General features: G+C 35.7%; 1 protein-coding gene across 1 annotated transcript in view; it reads left to right on the top strand.

The window, feature by feature from the left end:
• Positions 1-19309, top strand: part of LOC103192136 (A disintegrin and metallopeptidase domain 3-like) — a gene marked incomplete at its 5' end in the record, with an annotated part of 189876 nt that overhangs the window by 24188 nt on the left and 146379 nt on the right. The window contains 5 exons of the mRNA XM_007935063.1: positions 3767-3838; positions 5087-5253; positions 10263-10344; positions 13839-13975; positions 18615-18807. Coding sequence (XP_007933254.1) covers positions 3767-3838; positions 5087-5253; positions 10263-10344; positions 13839-13975; positions 18615-18807 — 651 coding nt within the window. The remainder of the gene's footprint in view (positions 1-3766; positions 3839-5086; positions 5254-10262; positions 10345-13838; positions 13976-18614; positions 18808-19309) is intronic.

The following is a 19309-nucleotide window of genomic DNA, read 5'->3' as shown; positions in this document are numbered from 1 at the left end:
TCAAGTCAGTTCTGACTCATAGCAACCCTATGTACAGCAGAATGAAATAGTGTTTGGTCCTGCATCATCCTCACAATCCTTGCTATGCTTGAGCCCATCATTTCAGCCACATTGTCAGTCCATCTTTTTGAGGGTCTTTCCCTTTTTTCCTGACCCTCTACTTTGTTGCTGTTGTTGTTAGGTGCCCTTGATCAACTCCATCTCATAGTGACCCCATGTACAACAGAATGAAACACTAACTGGTCCTGTACTATCCTCACAATTCTTTTTATGCTTGAGCCCATCATTATAGCCACTGTGTCAGTCCATCTCATTGAGGGTCTTCCCCTTCCTCACAGACACTCTACTTTAGCAAACATGATATCCTTCTCAAGGCAATGGTCCCTTCTGACAATATGACCAAAGTAGATGAGAGGAAGTATTACCATTCTTGCTTTTATGGAACATTCCAGATGCACTTCTCTCAGGAAAGATTTGCTTGTTCTTCTGGAAGTCTGTGATATTTTCAGTTTTCTTCATCAGTACCACAATTCAAAGGCATCAATTATTCTTCCATCTTCCTTATTCATTGTCAAGATTTCACATGCACATGAGATGATTGAAAATACCATGGCTTGGGTCAGGTGCACCTTAGTCTTCAAAGTGACATCTTTGCTTCTTAACATTTTAAAAAAGGTCTTTTCCAGTAGATTTGCCCAGTGAAATAGGACATCTGATTTCTTGACTGCTGCTTCAATGGGTGTTGATTGTGGATCCAAGCAAAATGAAATCCCTGACAACTTCAATCTTTTCTCCATTTATCATAATGTTCCTTATTGGTCCAGTTGTGAAGGTTTTCATTTTCTTTATATTGAGGTGTAATCCATACTGAAAACTGTAGTTGTTGATCTTCATCAGTAAGTGTTTCAAGTCTTCTTCACTTTTAGCAAGCAAGGTTGTGTCATCTGCATATCACAGATTGTTAATGAGTTTTCCTCCAATCCTGATGCCATGCTCTTCTTCATATAGTCCAGCTTCCCGGATTATTTGTACAGCATAAAGATTGAATAAGTATCATGGAAGAATATAACCCTGACGCACTCTCTTTCTGATTTGAAACCATTTTAAACCTTGTTCTGTTCCAATGGCAGCCTCTTGGTCTATGTACAGTTTCCTCCTGAGCATAATTAAGTGTTCCAGAATTCCTATTTTTCACCATGGTATCCATAATTTGTTATGATCCACACAGTCGAATGTCTTTGTAAAGGCAATAAAACACAGGTGTATGTCTTTCTGATATTCTTTGCTTTCAGCCAAGATCCATCTCACATCAGCAATGATGCCATCTTCTTCAGCTATTGACGGTTCTTCTTTGTTTCCAACTTTCACATTCCAATCACTAGCAATAATCAATACATCATGAGTGCATGTTTGGTTAATTTCAGACTACAGAAATGGGTAAAAAGCTTCAATTTCTTCATGTTTGGCTTTAGTGGTTGGTGTGTAAATGTAAATAATAGTCATATTAACTGGTCTTCCTTGTTAAAAAAAAAAAAAAAAAGCATTGCCATCGAGTCATTTCCAACTCATAGTGACCCATCCTTGGGTTTCTGAGGTGGTATCTCTATGGAAGTTGATTGCCCGGTCTTCCTTCCAAGGAGTGGCTGATGGGTTTGAACCGCTAGCCTCTAGTTATCAGTCAAATGCCTTAGGCACTGCACCACCCTATCACTGACAGCATTGTACTTCAGGATAGATCATGAAATGTTCTTTTTGACGATGAATGAATCACAATTCTTCTTCAATTGTCATTTCCTGTGTAATAGATCATATAATTGTCTGATTTGAAATGGCCAATACCAGTCCATTTCAGTTTAGTAATGCCAAGGATACTGATTTTTGTCCATTACATTTCATTTTTGACAACTTCTGATTTTCCAAGATTCATTCTTCATGCATTCCATGTTCTGATTATTAATGAGTGATTAACAGATATAATTGGCTTTATTAAAAATAAATTTGAGTACTTGTTTATATCTTTACTAAGTATACAATTATGGAACCTTAATTATCTGACCCTTAATTTCTATATCTAGAAAAAGGAAGCTAATCACCACTCATTTGTTAGTATGTTGTACTGTAGTGGGTTTACATGTTGCTGTAAGGCTAGAGGCTAAGCCTTGAGCACTTCAAATACTGGTAGCATCATGGAAAGGTTTCAACAGAGCTTCTAGACAAAGACAGACTGGGAAGAAGGATGTGGCCATCCACTTCTAAAAAAGTTGGCCACTGAAAACCTTATGAATAGCCGTGAAAATAGACCCATATAGTACAATTTATATAAAATTTTCTTATGCTTGAAATAAATATATTTGCTAGTTGTTGCATATAAGCTATTATATAAGTATATTTATAGCTAACTTTTGCCTAGGTTGTTGAAATTTTATGTATTTCTGCTGTTAATTTGTGCTTTATCAGTTATTCAGAGAATGATAAAAATCTCACTATAGAGGTCCATTTACCTTTGTAATTCAGTTAAATTTTGCTTTAAATATTTTTTAGATATGCTATTAGTTAAAAACAAATCTATAATGAATCACATATTTTAATGATATGTTGTGATAATAATTGTATCTATTTGGTTTTTTGCCTTGATGCTTTATTCATATAAAACTACTATATGAGGTTTTGGTCTCATATTATTCCAGTTTATCTTTTCATTCTTTCACTCTCAGTACTTCTATTTCCATATATTTTGAGAGTTTTGTTTTAATTGGGCATGTTGTTGTTGTTGTTGTTATGTGCCGTCTAGTCGGACCCGACTCATAGCGACCCCTCCTTGGGTTTCCAAGGCAGTATCACTACAGAAGTAGATTGCCCCATCTTCCTTCCGAGGAGTAGCTGGTGGGTTTGAACCACCAGCCTTCTGGTTAGCATAGAGGAGACTTTTTACAGCCCTTGTCATTTAACTAGAGTTCAGTCCATTAATATTTTGTGATTACTTATTTTTTAAATTCATTTCTATGACATTTTTGCTTTCTGTTATCTTATATTTCATATTTTTAGCTTTGCATCCATGCTACATGACATAAACGTGCAGTGTGGTTATTGGGGGCAGCTTGATACACAACATCAACAAGTTTGGACTTCAAAGAGCCGAGAAGATCACATCTCTTTCATCTTCATCTGAAAAGAACTCTAATAAGCACTGCATTTAATTTTCTGTCAGGAGTCTTCTGAACTCACTGAAGATCTCAACCTGACACTTTTTGAGTTCTCAGCACACATTTAGAATTTCAGAGGAAATACTATGATTTTTTATTCCCTTGAATGAGGTCATATTCATGAAATTGTTCACTGTTACGACGCTCACAGCTATGTGCTTCAAACATAGATTATTTAGCCATGGTATATATTTATGTTATTTTATTGGGGTGAAGACAAAAAAAAGAAGCATACTATAGTTGATAAAATTGGCTATATTAGAAATAAGTTCAAGTGATTGTTTATGTCTGTACTAAGTATATAATGCTGGAAACTTAACCACTTGACCCTTAATTTCTGTATCTAGAAAAAGAAACTAATCACAACTATTTCATTCTAATACTATTGATTCACTTGTAAAGTCCCTAGGATATGCCTAAAACTTAGTAACCTCTTGGTAAATCCTAATTCCACTTTTATCCCTTTACCTGAGGACTGCACTATTTTAATGATTTATATTCATTTTTAATATAGTACTTTAATAATGTTCACTTGTGATAAAGAAACAAAATTTGTCTTTCAGTATGATTATATGGGCTCTGAGGTGCCATCTGCAGTGGAGAAAGTTGTCCACATCTTTGGCCTTATCAACACTGTAAGTATTTATATTTCATATTTAAATAATTCTTTTTTTAAAAAAATTTTACTTTACAGGAAGCCAACTTTCTTTTTTTTATTGTGATTTGGATCCAAATTTAAAAAGCAAATGCATTTTACTCCCAAGTTACGCACATTTGATTTCATGGCCAGATTATAATCCCCAACCATAAAAAAACTCTCCTCCCGTCTCCTCCCTGTGACTGCCCCTTCCCTGTGCTCTTCTTATCTATACATTCCTGTCTGTCCTGCTTTCCCTCTATGTGAATGCTGCCCCTCTGGTGTCTCATGGCTCATTGATCTAAAGGCTACATCTTTCTAGGGTAGGTGGGGGCATCTCCGTGGGCTAGGTGCTCTGCTTGTAGGTCTTTCTACTGCTGGACTGAGAGCCAATCCAAGGAAGTGAGTCCATTTCCAGGCCCAAAGGATAACTAGGGGACATAGTCTTGGGGATTCCACCAGTCTCTATCTGACCAGTAATTTTGGTCACTTTTCTGTTTTTGAATTTTGTTCCACATTTTTCCTCCTGCTATATCCAAGATCTCCAATTTTGATCCCTTCCTGAGTGGGTCAGTTTGGTAGCTGGGCACCATCTAGTTCTACTGGTCTCAAGGTCAAGAAGGCTGAAGTCCTCATGGTCCATCATATCTCTGGACTAATTTTTTCCAAATGATTTTTTGTTTATGCTTCTTTGCTCCAGATGAGAGGAGACCAATAGTTTCATCTTAGATGGCCACTCAAAAGCTTTTAAGACCCCAGTAAGAAGTATTCACCAAAGTGAGATGTAGAACAAGATTTTTATGTACTATGTCATGCCAGTTGAGCATCATGTCCCCTGAGACTATGGTACTGAGCCCGAAGGCCCTGTGATTCTTTCCCTCAAGGTTTTTTGTTGTCTCTGAGAAGCTACTTTGACCTTTTCCTCTGTTACTTCTGTAATGTATGTGAATAATTTTGTAGCATAAATATATATGTAAAACTATCTCCAGCCAAATCTGGACTAACAGGATATGGATATGATCCTATTAGTCTACCCCCACCTGATCTTCTCAAATATATAGTAACATTGTTTGTATAAAAGCATTTTCATTTTTTATGAAATGTATAGTACTACTAACTAGTTTCATCAACTAATGGACTAATCTCTAAAAAAAGAATAAATTGGATGTATTAGCATTATGTATAGAAATATAATGTTATATTTGTGGTTATCCAGAGCTGTATATCATGTATCTTCTATTTTCAGATATTTTCCCAGTTTAAAATGGCTATTACATTATCTTATTTGGAGCTGTGGTCAGATAAAAATAAGATTTCAACTAATGGAGATCCTGATGATGTGCTACAAAGGTTTTTGGCATGGAAACAAGCATATTTGGTTCAAAGGCCTAATGATATGGCATTCTTGTTGATGTAAGCCATTTATTCTGAATTTATATAAGATTGATATATAATTGATATAAGATCTGTCAGCTTATTTGATTGCTAGCTATCACAGGAAGGTTGGGCAATCTACTTCTGTAGTGATACTGCCTCAGAAACCATAAGAGGGGTCGCTATGAGATAGATCTGACTCCACGGCAGTGAGCTTGGAGCTTGGAGCATCACGATTATATATAAAATTTATTTGGTATGATGATAAGACATTAAAAGAAGAATGTACACATTCCATGTTGGCAAAATTAAAAATATAAATATTTAGTATCAGTGTAGGACATCAAGTCATACAAAACCAAAACCAAAAACCAAACTCACTGCCATCAAGTCAGATCCAACTCATAGCTACCCCTGCTTGGGTTTCTGAGGCGGTATCACTATGGAAGTAGATTGCCCAATCTTCCTTCTGAGAGTAGCTTCTGGGTTTGAATTGCAAGCCTTCTGGTTAGCAGTCAAATGCTTTAGGCATTACACCACCAGAGCTCCTTCAAATGATGCAAGGCATGATTTATTAATGACATCACCTTTGGAAACGTAATGATAAGATGGAAAATATGGAAAATTTGCAATAAACATGAAGCATATTTGGTTTTCACAGTTTTCCTCGGAGGTAAATAATTGAAAATATTATATTTATTAAATAATATGTAAATTAGTTAACAGAATGAAATAATTGCATACAATTTTGATTTAGTTGTAACATGAACTATTAAAATAGTTCATACCTGAAATAGATGAATTTACTATCCCCATGATCACCATCCACCACTCATCAGTCAGTTTGTTTTACTGAGGTGGATTGTGTGTTGCTGTGAGGCTGGAGGCTGTGCCACTTGTATTTCAAATACCAGTGGAGTCACCCATGGTGGACAGGTTTCAGCAGAGTTTCCAGACTAAGCCTAGGAAGAAGGAAGGGGCCACCCATTTCTCAAAGAACTGGCCAATGAAAACCTTATTAATGGCAGTGAAACACTGTCTGATATATTACTAGAAAACTTTATGAATAGCCCTGAAACATTGTCCAATATAGTGCCAGAAAATGAGCCCCTTGGGTTGGAAGGTGATCAAAATACAAGTTGGGAAGAGCTGCCTCCTCAGAGTAGAGCCAAACTTAATGATGTGGACAAACCAAAAACCAAACTCAGTGCCATCAAGTAAATTCCGACTCATAGCAACCTCCACTGAGTTTCTGAGGCAGTAAGTCTTTATGGAAGTAGATTGCACAGGCTTCCTTCTTTGGAGCGGCTGATGGTTTGAACAATCAAACTTCTGGTTAGCAGTCAAATGCCTTAGGCACTGAGCAAACCAGAGTTCCTTAATGATGTGATAGAGTAGAGTTTTTGGGACCTCCATTTGCTGGTGTGGCATGACTCAAATTAGGAGGCAATATCTGCAAACACCCATTAATAATTGGAACATGGAATGTACAAGTATGAATCTAAGAAAATTGGAAGTTGTCAAAAATGAAATGGAACACATAAAGATCAATATCCTATGCATTAGTGAGCTGAAATGGACTGGCTTTGGCCATTTCAAATCAGACAACCATATGATATACCATGCCAGGAATGACAGATTGAAGAGGAATGGCATGGCATTCAGAGCCAGAAAAATGTTTCAAGACCTTCCCTGAAGTACAATGCTGTCGGTGATAGGATAATATCCATAGACCTCAAGGAATACAAGTTAATACTCCTATTATTCAAATCTATGCACCAACCACCAAAGCCAAAGATGAGGAAATTGAAGATTTTTACCACTTCTGCAGTTTGAAATTGACTGAACATGAAATCAAGATGTGTTGATTATCACTGGTGTTTGGAATGCAAAAGTTGGAAACAAAGACAAATCACCTGTAGTTGGAAAATATGGCCTTGGTGATAGAAATAACGCTGGAGATCACATGATAGAATTTCGCAAGACCAATAATTTATTCATTGCACATAAATTTTTCAACAACATAAACAGCGTCTATACATGTGAACCTCACCAGGTGGACTACACAGGAATAAGATCCATTACATCTGTGGAAAGAGGCAATGGAGAAGCTCAACATCTTCAGCCAAAACAAAGCCAGGAGCTGACTGTGCAACAAACCATCTACTGCTCATATGCAAGTTCAAGTTGAAGCTGAAGACAATTAAAACAAGTTCAGGAGAGCCAAAATATGACATTGAATATATCCCTCCTGAATTTAGAGACCATCTGAAAAATAGATTTGATGCAGTGAAAACCAATGACCAAAACTCAGAGGAATTATGGGATGACATCGGGAACATCATCCATAAAGAAAGCAAAAGGTCATTAAAAAGACAGGAAAGGAAGAAAAGACCAAATTGGATGTCAGAAGAGACTCTGAACCTTGCCCTGGAACAGAGTAGCTAAAGCAAATGAAATAAATGACAAGATAAAAGAGATGAATGGAAGATGTCAAAGAGCAGCTCAAGAAGACAAAGTCAATTATTATAATGAAATGTGCAAACACCTGGTGTTAGAAAGCCAAAAGGGAAGACCATGCTCAGCATTTCTCAAACTGAAAAGAACTGAAGAAAAAAGTCATGCCTTGAGTTGCAATACTGAGAGATTCTATGGGCAAATATTGACTGATGCAGGAAACATCAAAAGAAGATGGAGAGAATATACAGAAGCACTGTACCAAAAAGAATTGATCCACTTCAAGACATGGCAAATGATCAAAAACAAATGGTATTGAAGGAAGAAGTTGAAACTTCACTGAAAGAATTGGCAAAGAGCAAGGCTCCAGGAATTGATGGAATAGCTGTTGAGATGTTTCAACAAACAGATGCTGTGCTGGAGGCACTTCCTTGGCTACACCAAGAAATTTGGAAGATATCTACCTGGCCAACTGACTGTAAAAGATCCATATTTGTACCCATTCCAAAGAAAGGTGATGGCACAGAATGTGAAAATTATTGAACAATATCATTAATATCAAACTCAAGTAAAATCTTGCTATAGATAATTAAAAAATGGTTGTAGCAATATATTGACAGAGAACTTCCAGAAATGCAAGCTGGATTCAGAAGAAGACATGGAATGAGGAATATCATTGCTGATGTCAGATAGATCTTGGCTCAAAACAAAGAATACCAGAAAGATATTTACTTGTGTTTTATTGATTATGCAAAAGATTTTGATTGTGTGGATCATAACAAATTATGGATAACACTGAGAAGAATGAGAATTCCAGAACACTTGATTGTGCTTATTAGGAACCTGTACATAGACCAGGTTCAAACAGAGCAAGTGGATATTGCATAGTTTAAAATCAGGAAAGGTGAGCTTCAGGGTTGTATCCTTTCACCATACTTATTCAATCTGTATATTGAACAAATAATCCGAGAAGCTGTGCTAGATGAAGAAGAATGTGGCATCAGGATTGGAGGAAGACTCATTAACAACCTGTGATATGTAGATGACACAACGTTGCTTGCTGAAAGTGAGGACTACTTGAAGCACTTACTGGTGAAGATTAAAGACTTCAGTCTGCAGTATGGATTACATCTTAACATAAAGAAAATGAAAATCCTCACAACTGGGCCAATAGGCAGCATCACAGTAAATGGAGAAAAGATTGAAGTTGTTAAAGATTTCATATTACTTGATTCTACAATCAACACCAATGGAAGCAGCAGTCAAGACATCAGACAACATATTCCACTGGTCAAATCTGCTGCAAGAGACCTCTTTCAAAGTACTGAAGAGCAAAGATGTCTCCTTGAAGACTAAGGTGTGCCTAACCCAAGCCATGGTATTTTCAGTCACCTCATATACATATGAGAGCCGGACAGTGAACAAGGAAGATAAAGAAGTGTTGATGCTTTTGAGTTGTGGTGTTTGCAAAGAATACTGAAAGTACCATGGACTGCCAAAAGAACTAACAAATCTGTCATGGAAGAAGTGCAACCAGAATGTGCCTTGGAAGACAGAATGTCCAGACTTCGTCTCATCTGCTTTGGTGATGTATTCAGAAAGGACCATTCCCTGAAGAAGGATATAATGCTTGGTAAAGTGGAAGGTCAACAAAAAAGAGAAAGACACAGATGAATTCACGCAGTGGCTGCAACAATAGGCTCAGTTATAGCAAGGATTGTTACTCTGGACAGGACTGGGCAGTGTTTTGTTCTGTTTTATATAGGGTCACAATGAGTCAGAGCCAACTCCATGGCCCCTAACAACCACAACAACCTGGTCACCATGGTCACCAGAAATATTGACTTAAAATGTAGCTATTTGGTTACTCTGTATTGTTGCACTAAATTGATTATTTTACAGCTAAAAGCAAAAAACATAGTTCTAAAGATGTTAATCAACATGTGAAAATGTATAAATGTTTTATGGAATCTAAATTCAGGTGGGAGATTCTGGAGTAACAGTAACTAAGGACTAAAATGTGAAGACAATTCTCCCTTCTTCTTAGTCCACTGTATAGTATGTTGCTTTCTCCCTCTTCCCCAACTCAAATATCTTTTTGAGTTCTCTCTTTTTTTTTTTTTTCCCCTTTTGGTTCATTTAATGCAAACCATGAAAGTCAGTACATCTTGATATTTTCATGATAGATTTCTATATGTCCGATGATGACAACCAAACCAAAACCAAACCCACTGCTATCGAGTCGATTCCTAATCAGAGGATGCTAACAGCAGTGTATTAATTGTGGGGAGGATTAAATACTGCAACTCAATGGCACATAACAACAACAACAACAGGCTTAAAGGTGTGTATCTTGTAATATTAAAGTTGTTGTTGCTGTTGTTGTTATGTGCCATCAAGTAGCCTTTAGAATTTATATTCATTGGAACTAAGGACATTTACCCAAATAAAAAATGATTGAAAGCATAAGACATCATATTTTAAAGTACTAGTCATACATTTAGATAAACATGGCTTTACTGAGGAAATTTATTTTTAAAGGTTATTCAATTGTTGATAACTTTAAATGTTTTCATATATTTATTATTTAGTTATAGGGACCATCCTAATTATATGGGAGCAACATATCAGGGAATGGCATGCAGTGCACAGTTTGCTGCAGGAATCGCTCTGGTATGCATTTTTTCAAATATCTTCAGTAATGATATCACAATTTGAAAGTTTATATCCACTTGAAGAAACAAAAGTATGTGCAGTATATCTCCAACTCTGTTTTGCCAAATCTTTATGATTTTTTTTAGATTTTGATATGCAAATACTATTATTTTCTCTTCTTTTTTTTTATCATGGAAAATATGCATGTAACAAAATATTTGCCATTTCTACATTCTTGATGGGTACAATTTAGTGACATAAAGTGTATTTCTTATGCTGTGCAACCATCACTGGTTTCCTTTTCCAACTTTTTCTATTACCCTTAACTGAAGATTAGTATCTCATAAGGAGTGAAATCACTTCTCTTCCTTCATCCTTCCTGCCTCTGGCAACTACTAGTAAGTTTATGTCTATATATTTGCTACTAAAGATAGTTCATATCAGTGGAATCATATTTGTCTACTGTGACAGACTTATTTCTCTCAGAATGATATTATCAAGGTTTATCCATGTTGTATCATGTATCAGGATTCATTTCTCTTTATAGTTGAATAATAACCCCATTATATGTATACCCCCTTTTGTTTATCCATTCTTCCATTGATGAGTTTTTGAGCTGTTTTCTATCTTTGGGTATTCTGAATAGTGCTGCAGTCAACATTGGCATACACGTATCTGTTTGAGTTTCTGCTTCAATTCCTTTCGGTATAAAACTAGGGGTGGAATTGCTGGATTGCACAGTAATATATTTAATTAATATAATAAATAATTTTAATATAATATATTTAGTACTTTGAGGAACCACCAGACTGTTTATCACAGAGGCTGTACCTTTTTACAAATCTACCAGCATTTAATGAAGGCTCTGTTTCTCCACATCATTACCAACATCTGTTTTTTTCATTTTGTTTTGTTTATTTGTTTTTTAATCTTGGCCATCTTAGTGGATGTGAAGTGTTGCTTTAGACTTGCATCTCCAGTAGCATAGCACCGAAGGCATCTGACTGCTAACCAGAAGGCAGGCAGTTCAAACCCACCGGCCACTCCTTGGAAGAAAGATTGGGAGATCTACTTCCATAGTGTTACAGCCTCGAAAACCTAAGGAGGGTTCACTGTGAGTCAGATCTGACTCTACAGCAGTGAGTTTGGTTGTTTGGTTAATGACTAATAGTGTTGAGGATTTTTCATGTGCTTGTCAGCTATTTGTATATCTTTTTTGGTGAAAAGTCTATTAATGTCCTTTGCCCACTTTTTATTGGATTGTTTGCCTTCATTGTTGACATGTGGGAGTTTTTATATATTATGGGTAAACTGTTGTCAGATAAATGGTCCCCCATATTTTCTTTCATTAGGTTGTCTCTTCACATTTTTAATAAAGTCCTTTGATAGACAAAATTTTTCATTTTGGTGAAGACCTTATATCCATTTTGTCTTTTGTTGCTTGTGCTTTTGGTGTCATATCTAAGGACCCATTGTTGAAAACTATGTCTTAAAGCATTATTGTTATTTTATTAAATGCCAGTGAGTCAGTTCCACCTCATCCCAACACTATGGACAACAGAAGGAAACACTGCCTGGCCCAGCTCAATCCTTACAGGTGTTGCTATGTTTGAGTCTATTGTTGTAGTCATTGTGTTATTGAGTCCATTGTTGTAGTCATTGTGTCAGTTTGTCTTGTTGAGGGTCTTCTACTTTTTCACTGACCTTCTACTATGCCAAGCATAATGTCCTTCTTTAGGAATTGGTCTCTCCTGATCACATGTCTAAAATACCTGCTTCTAAGGAGCATTTTAGCTGTGTTTACCCTAAGGTCTTTAAACTTGTTTAATATTTTTATATTGCATTCTTCTATTGTATTCATTATTTGTGCTTTCATAGAAATTTTGTTTGTTCTTTGTCTTATTCAGCTGAGTGAGCCATCATTTCCATTGTTTTAGTGTATTTTCTGACATTTTTATTTTTTCAAATCAAGATATTAAAATTTTGCTAGATATCAGCTTTCTCAGTTTTCCTCAGTAGTCAGTGGCTTTTGACAACACTGTATTGTGGAAGAAACACTTAGATGAGCATCACCCTCAAACCTTGTTTATAACTACCCTCTCTGTGAGAGCTCATTTTTGGAAAGTCCAGGCCAGATTTCCATTTTTCAGCAGCTCTCACACAAATCTAAAAGCAAACACTAATCAATCTTTTTCCAGAGTGCTCAACCTTCTTTCTTTGCTTATCTGTCTTCGTTGCCCTATGGCAGTTATGACCTTTTGCAATACACCTATAACTGAACAAAAAGCCCAGACTGAAAGAGTTGTTGGTAAGGAGTTCTATGAAGTCCTCCCGTTCTTGCTTGAAGTCTCCTCCCACATTCTGTGAGGTCCTACTTAACTGTAGCTAGAGATTGTTTTTCTTTTCCTTCCTTAGGCAATGCACGGGTTACCTAGGATCATAGCTACCATCCACTGAAGGCACCAGTAATGGGATATCAGTGGGAAAACCTTGAACAGTCTACCAGTGAGATCAATTCTGAAAATTTTGTCTAGCGTTGAGGGTCTGTTACTGTGTATAGGCAAGCCATATGTTCTCTGAGGTCATGTGCATTGTTCTGAAGCTGTCTGCAGACCTGTGTTACCAGATCATGTAGAAAATATGCTTCTCCTACCGTATGGTCCCTTTCATTGACTTGGGCCCCCTGAAAGTCATTGTAGCAATCCTTTGCTCACCTATTCAGGATCCATCAGGGCTGGAAACAGAATTGCTGTTGTGTTTTCTCGTGAGCTTCTGGGGAGGGCTAGGAACTTACACCTGCTCATTCTTCCATCTTCCAGAACATCCAAAATATTATTTATTAAGAGAAAAGAAGTGCTACTCCAAAGTTCCTACTACCTTTTATACTTTGGAACTTTTTTTTTTTCTAATGAATCTTTTCTCCTAAAACTTATTTTTGAGGCCAAACTGATTGTGAATTCAACACTTCAGAATCTGTATATCTCTCCCAAGTGTTCACTTGAAAACGAATGTAGTTACTGAAGCAATACATCCACTTCCCAAAAAATTTGTGAAGGTATTTGGAATTTTAAGAACCCTGGTGGTGCATTGGTTAGCACACTGTACTGCCACCTAAAACACCTGTGGTTTAAACCTACCAGTGTCTCTAGTTGAGTAAGATATGGAAGTCTGCTTCCATAAAGATTACAGCATAGGAAACCCCATGAGGCAGTTCTACTCTGTCCTAATGGGTTATTACAAGTCAGAATCAATGCAAAGGCAATGAAGTTTGGTGTATGGAATTTAATTTAATAAGTAGATGTCATAAAGTGTGATATTATTGGTTTTGTTATATGGTAATCCCATTTGAATTAAAAATACTACTATTCAGAAAGAAACCTAAATGTATTTATAAGAAAATGATTAGTCTTGATTTACAAGTTTATAAGTTTCTTTAACCTTGTATTTTTACCTAGGCAATAGATTCACAAATGCTTGCTTCTTCTCTTCTTTTCTTTTTTATTTCTGGTTAGTATCCAAAGAGGATAACTTTAGAGACATTTTCAGCTGTTGTGACACAGTTGATTGGAATTAATCTAGGATTGACATATGATGACATCTACAAATGTTATTGTCCAGGAAATATGTGCATAATGAATCCTGAAGCAATGTAAGGTGTTACTGTTATATTTTTTTTTTATCAAATATGTATTTTATCTTGGAGAAATGTTTGTAGTATTTTTTGATGTATAACCTTTGTAAATATAACTTTATTTTAGTGTGAATATTTTTAGTAAATACATATTTAAAAAAAACTAGTTAAAGGGAATTGGGTATAGGAAAATGTACTTAATAGTTCTATACTTAATGTTTTATTATAGAAAGAAAGTTGATGTTATTGATGAATTTCTGGAGTGTACTAGAGTACTGAGCTCAAATTCATTATATGTTGTTGTCGACTCATAGCGACCCCTCCTTGGGTTTCCGAGGCAGTATCACTACGGAAGTAGACTGCCCCATCTTCCTTCCAAGGAGTGGCTGGTGGGTTTGAACCGCCAGCCTTCTGGTTAGCGGTCAAGTGCATTAGGCACTATCATTATATAGTTACCAAAAAAATCCACTGCCATAGAGTCAATTCTGACTCACAGTGAGTTTCCAAAGCTGTAAATCTTTACGAGAGTAGATTGCCTTGCCTCATCTTCCTCCACAGAGCAGTTGGTGGGTTTGAACCACCAACTTTCTGGTTAGAAGCCAAATGCCTTATCCACCACAGGACCAAAACTCCTGAAGTGTGGGGTGTGTGTGTGTGTGTGTGTAGTGAGGATTATTGTATCCCTAAGAAACACTGGTGGCACAGAGTGGTTAAGGTATTTGGCTTGTAATCAGAAGATTGATGGTTCCAACCCACCAGTTGCTCCATGGGAGAAATATGAGGCAGTTTGCTTCTATAAAGATTTACAGCCTGGTCTATGGGTCAGTTCTACTGTGTCCTATAGGTTTGCTATGAGTCAGAATAGAATTGGGTATTTTTTTGGTTTTATCATATTGCAGCTGTGTGTTTATTTGTGTTATAAATGATTAACAAGATGTTCTAAATATCTTATATTACCCCATCAGGGACAGAAAACAATTTTTTTAAAAAGTAGATATAAGGATTGTTGTTGTTGTGGGCCGTAGAGTCAAACCTGACTCATAGCGACCCTTCCTTGGGTTTCCGAAGCAGTATCACTACGGATAGTAGGATTGCCCAACCTTCCTTCCGAGGAGTGGCTGGTGGGTTTGAACCGCCAGCCGTCTGGTTAGCAGGCAAGTGTCTTAGCCACTATGCTACCAGAGCTATAAGGATGAAGAATATAAAAACAGCTTATACTAGGTGTCAGGAAGGAAAGAAACAGCATGGAATTACAGGGAAAAAAAATGAAGAAAAGGATCTGTTTATGATAAAATTTGTCTGGATATGTTTCTCTGAGTAAATGTGACTTATTCTGACACACAAAAGACAACAAATGAATCAATCATGTAGAGATATTGTGGTAGAACTGCTCAGAGTAAGCAAATAAAATACTTGGACAGGAACTAGCATGATGTGCTAAGCAGACAATAACCTGAAACTAGGAGAGTGGGGTTGAGAGTGTGAAGATGGAGTGTAGAAATTTAAAAAGTGCTTGGTAATACAGGAAAAACATTTAGGCATATGAAAAATAAAATAAAATACTATGAGTCTAAAAAACTATGAGTCAGAGAAAGAAGTACACAAGGCAATATAAATATAGGAAATGTAGGAAAGAACCAAATCATGCAATGATAATATGGGCATTTGGATTTTATAAATATAACAAAACATGTTTTAATAGATTTATGCAATATGGAGAATAAAATGTTATTTTGTAAAATGAATATAAAATATAGGAGAGGGAGCAAAATATGTATAATAATATTTGGGAGATAATGAGGATTGTCATAACAATCTATAGTTAATTGGGATGAAAGAAAGAATTATTTTTAGATTTTTGGATATCACTATTTATTAACAAACACTGAATAAATGCCAGTATTTTATGAATGAAGAAAAATACAGGGAAATCATCAAAACAAGTTTGTGTGTGTTAAAGTTGAGGTATTCTAACATATCCAATTAGAGTTGTTAAATGTATATGGTTAGTTCTGTGTGTCTAGATCTCAGAGGACAGGGATCTAAAATGTGTGAGCCATCAGCATATTTATGGAAGTTAAAATTATGGTGAGAGATGAGATCATTTTGAAGGAAGTTATAGAGTAAAAAGAGGTGCCTAAACAACAAGATTTGAGCAACTGTCATATATCTCACTGAGTCATTGAGGGAAAAGGGGGAATACATGGTGAGGACGAATGGAAAGAAAGAAACTATTAGGAAACCTATGGAGAAATGTGTGTTCAGAACAGGTGAGAGGATTGAGGGACCATGGCATTTTAATCTTCCCAAATTATCTCACAAAATATAACAATAAGGGTGGGGGTGAAGAAACCCAAAGCATATACCACTTCCCAAAAGGTGGAATGCAGGTGGGGCCAGTCCACTGAGAAAATAAGTCCTGCATGAAGTAAACAACTGTATGGGAGGAAATGGAAGGACAAAATGAGGGCTCTTGAAAGTAGTATAATCCTGGGAACCCAGAATTTACTGAATAGCCTATACCACCAAAGGTTATTGTCACCATGAGCATGATATATTATTACACTAATTCCATTACGGTAGCCAAAACTTGGCAAGAATCTAAATTGCTAATGAGATGAAAGAGACTATGAAAATTTCTTAAGATGCTAATAGAGTCTTGTTCTGAATCCTAAGACATCTGACAACAATAAGCACATGTGTTAATCAGAGCCAGATGTTTACTCTCATTGCTGTCGAATCAGATCTGACTCATAGCAACCCCTCTTTGGGTTTCCAAGGCAGTACCACTATGGAAGTAGATTGCCTAATCTGTGGCACTTCGGAGAAATGACTGATTTTGGTATGGAAGCAGAGAAAGTACAAATGAGCCTGGAATATCAATTGTCAAAAATACTGCTCAAAGGGACACAAAGGCCAGTTTGAAGGGGCTCCCATTGACCAAATCTGCGACAATTTCAGTGCCCAAAATAATGTTATATTAATGGAGTATAACGCATTGGATAAAGTAGAAAACATGACTCTGTGCTGATATAAATACAAAATTTTTAAAAAAAATTTTAATTAGAAATGGGATATTTTCATAGAATCAAAGTAATTACCCCCAAAATACTGGTTAATTGAAAAGGAAAAGAAATTATACAGTGTAAACTGGCAGATACACCTTAATCAACTGATCAAAGTGACTATTATGAGTAATATGTGTCATCTGTTAGGATTCAGTGGAACAAACACAGCAACACTCCTGTGATAATTTGGCCAGGACAATAAATTTAATCTAATCATAAAAAAACATTCTATGAAATAAAATTGGGAGACATTCTACCAAATAATTGACCTATAATCATAAAGTGTTTCAAAGAAATGAAAGTCAACAAAATTAAGGCAACTCTACTAAGGAGATGACAACTAAATGCAGTGCTTGACTGAACAAGATCATTTTGCTGTAAAACATGAATGGTATGCCAGGGATATTTGAATGCAATCTGAGGATTAAGATTTAGTAATGTAACATTAATAATTTTCTTATTTTGATTGCTATAATTTGCTTATGAAGGAGAATTGATTTCTATATAAAAATTACACATTAAAATTTTCAGAGTTTTCAGTACATCTTCCCTTAACTGTTTTAGGAAAGAAAAGTTTATATTTTGTAATACATTTACATCATTTCTGTAAGTGATACTGTTAACAAAGGAAAAACTCACTGAAAAATTCATGTAAAATATAAGGTGATAGTGATAATAATAATACTTGGGCTTACTCATTTCATATACTTCCATGTCAAAATATTTTAATTGATTGATTTAATTTTTTTACCAGTAAAAAAAAATCATAATTTTTAAGTAACACAATTGACCATCTTTTATTCCCTCAGTTTTCACATAAATTTCCCAGCAGGTTCCATTTTCTCAATTATCATTATTTATTAAATAATAATGGTTATAATTATATGATTGACAATATTAGTAGAAAGCACTTAAACAGAGCTTATCATATGCCGAGCACTGTTTAGTATTTTAACATATCATTACTGATTTAGTCTGAATAACTACAGTGTAGAGATGTTTTTTCCCCTTATCTCATCTTTCTCTACTTATTAGATATCATAGTGATTTAGCATGTTATTGCTCTTATTTCTCTCTTTTATATTCTGCCACTACATATCAGTTTATTATATAGGTTGAATTTACCTAGAAAATTGGAATTGAGAGGAAAAATTGATACTGATTTCAGGAAAAGCACATATTATAGGGGCCAAACAATAGTTGAAGTGTGAGATTTAAAGAAAATCAATCTATGACCTTTACTGTTTGCAATATGTTGTTCAATGATATTGCTAATTAAGACCAACTCACAAGCAGTCCGATGAAACCTGTATAAGTAGAACAACCAGAACTGAATTCTAGAAAATAGCATATTTTTCCCTTAGGTATGTATAGTTTTCCAGTGAAATAAATTCTATTTTTCTTGGAGATGGTAAAATTGAAAAATAAATTGAAATCAGAATTTAATTGAATTTTTGAAATTAAAAATACTCTCCCTCTGGCTCTTCTTCTCTAAGTGGAGTAGTATAGAATCCATTACATCATATTAAAGAGTTTTCATTTGATATTGACTTTATTCCATTCATCTGAGGAATGTGATTTAATTTTAGACATTCCAGTGGTGTGAAGTTTTTTAGCAGTTGCAGCCTGGATGAATTTAAACGTATAGTTTCACAGCCTGAATTTGAATGTCTTCAGAATAAAACAGTTTCCAAAGTTGCTTTCCAAGGACGACTCAGTAAACCAGCTTGTGGTAATGGAATTCTGGAAATACCAGAGCAATGTGATTGTGGCAGTCCAGAGGTTAGTGACAAGCATTAATAGCTTATCCAAATATTTTGTTTTATGTTTCTGATAAAGCATAAATAATTATAGTTATAAGTATTGATGAACATTATCTTTAATAAAAAAAATGCTTTACCATTTTATCACAGATCAAAGATAGGGACGTTTGGGGCATGGGCGTATCCTGAATTTGTAACATTTGAGTACAGAGTAAATTCAGGCTAACATAAAATATAGATAGATACATTCCTTATTGTGTAACCATTAATATTAATACAACTCCTCTGTATCTTCTTAATCAATAGTGGCATGAACAGCATAATCATCACTTTAACCATCTGCTAAATTCCTCCAAAGTACCTGCATTAGTTCACTAGGTTACTAAATGGTTGTTGTTGGTTGCATGTTGTTGTTGTTGTTGTTGTTAAGTGCCGTCGAGTCGTTTCCGACTCATAGCAACCCCATGCACAGCAGAACGAAACACTGCCCGATCCCGCGCCAGCCCCACAATCCCTGCTAT

Source organism: Orycteropus afer, unplaced genomic scaffold (assembly GCF_000298275.1).
Source record: "Orycteropus afer afer isolate SDZICR_OR568_19922 unplaced genomic scaffold, OryAfe1.0 scaffold00024, whole genome shotgun sequence".
Classification (NCBI taxonomy): Eukaryota; Metazoa; Chordata; class Mammalia; order Tubulidentata; family Orycteropodidae; genus Orycteropus; species Orycteropus afer.
The sequence above is the reverse complement of the archived record's forward strand: the minus strand, read 5'-3'. Positions and strand labels throughout refer to the sequence as shown.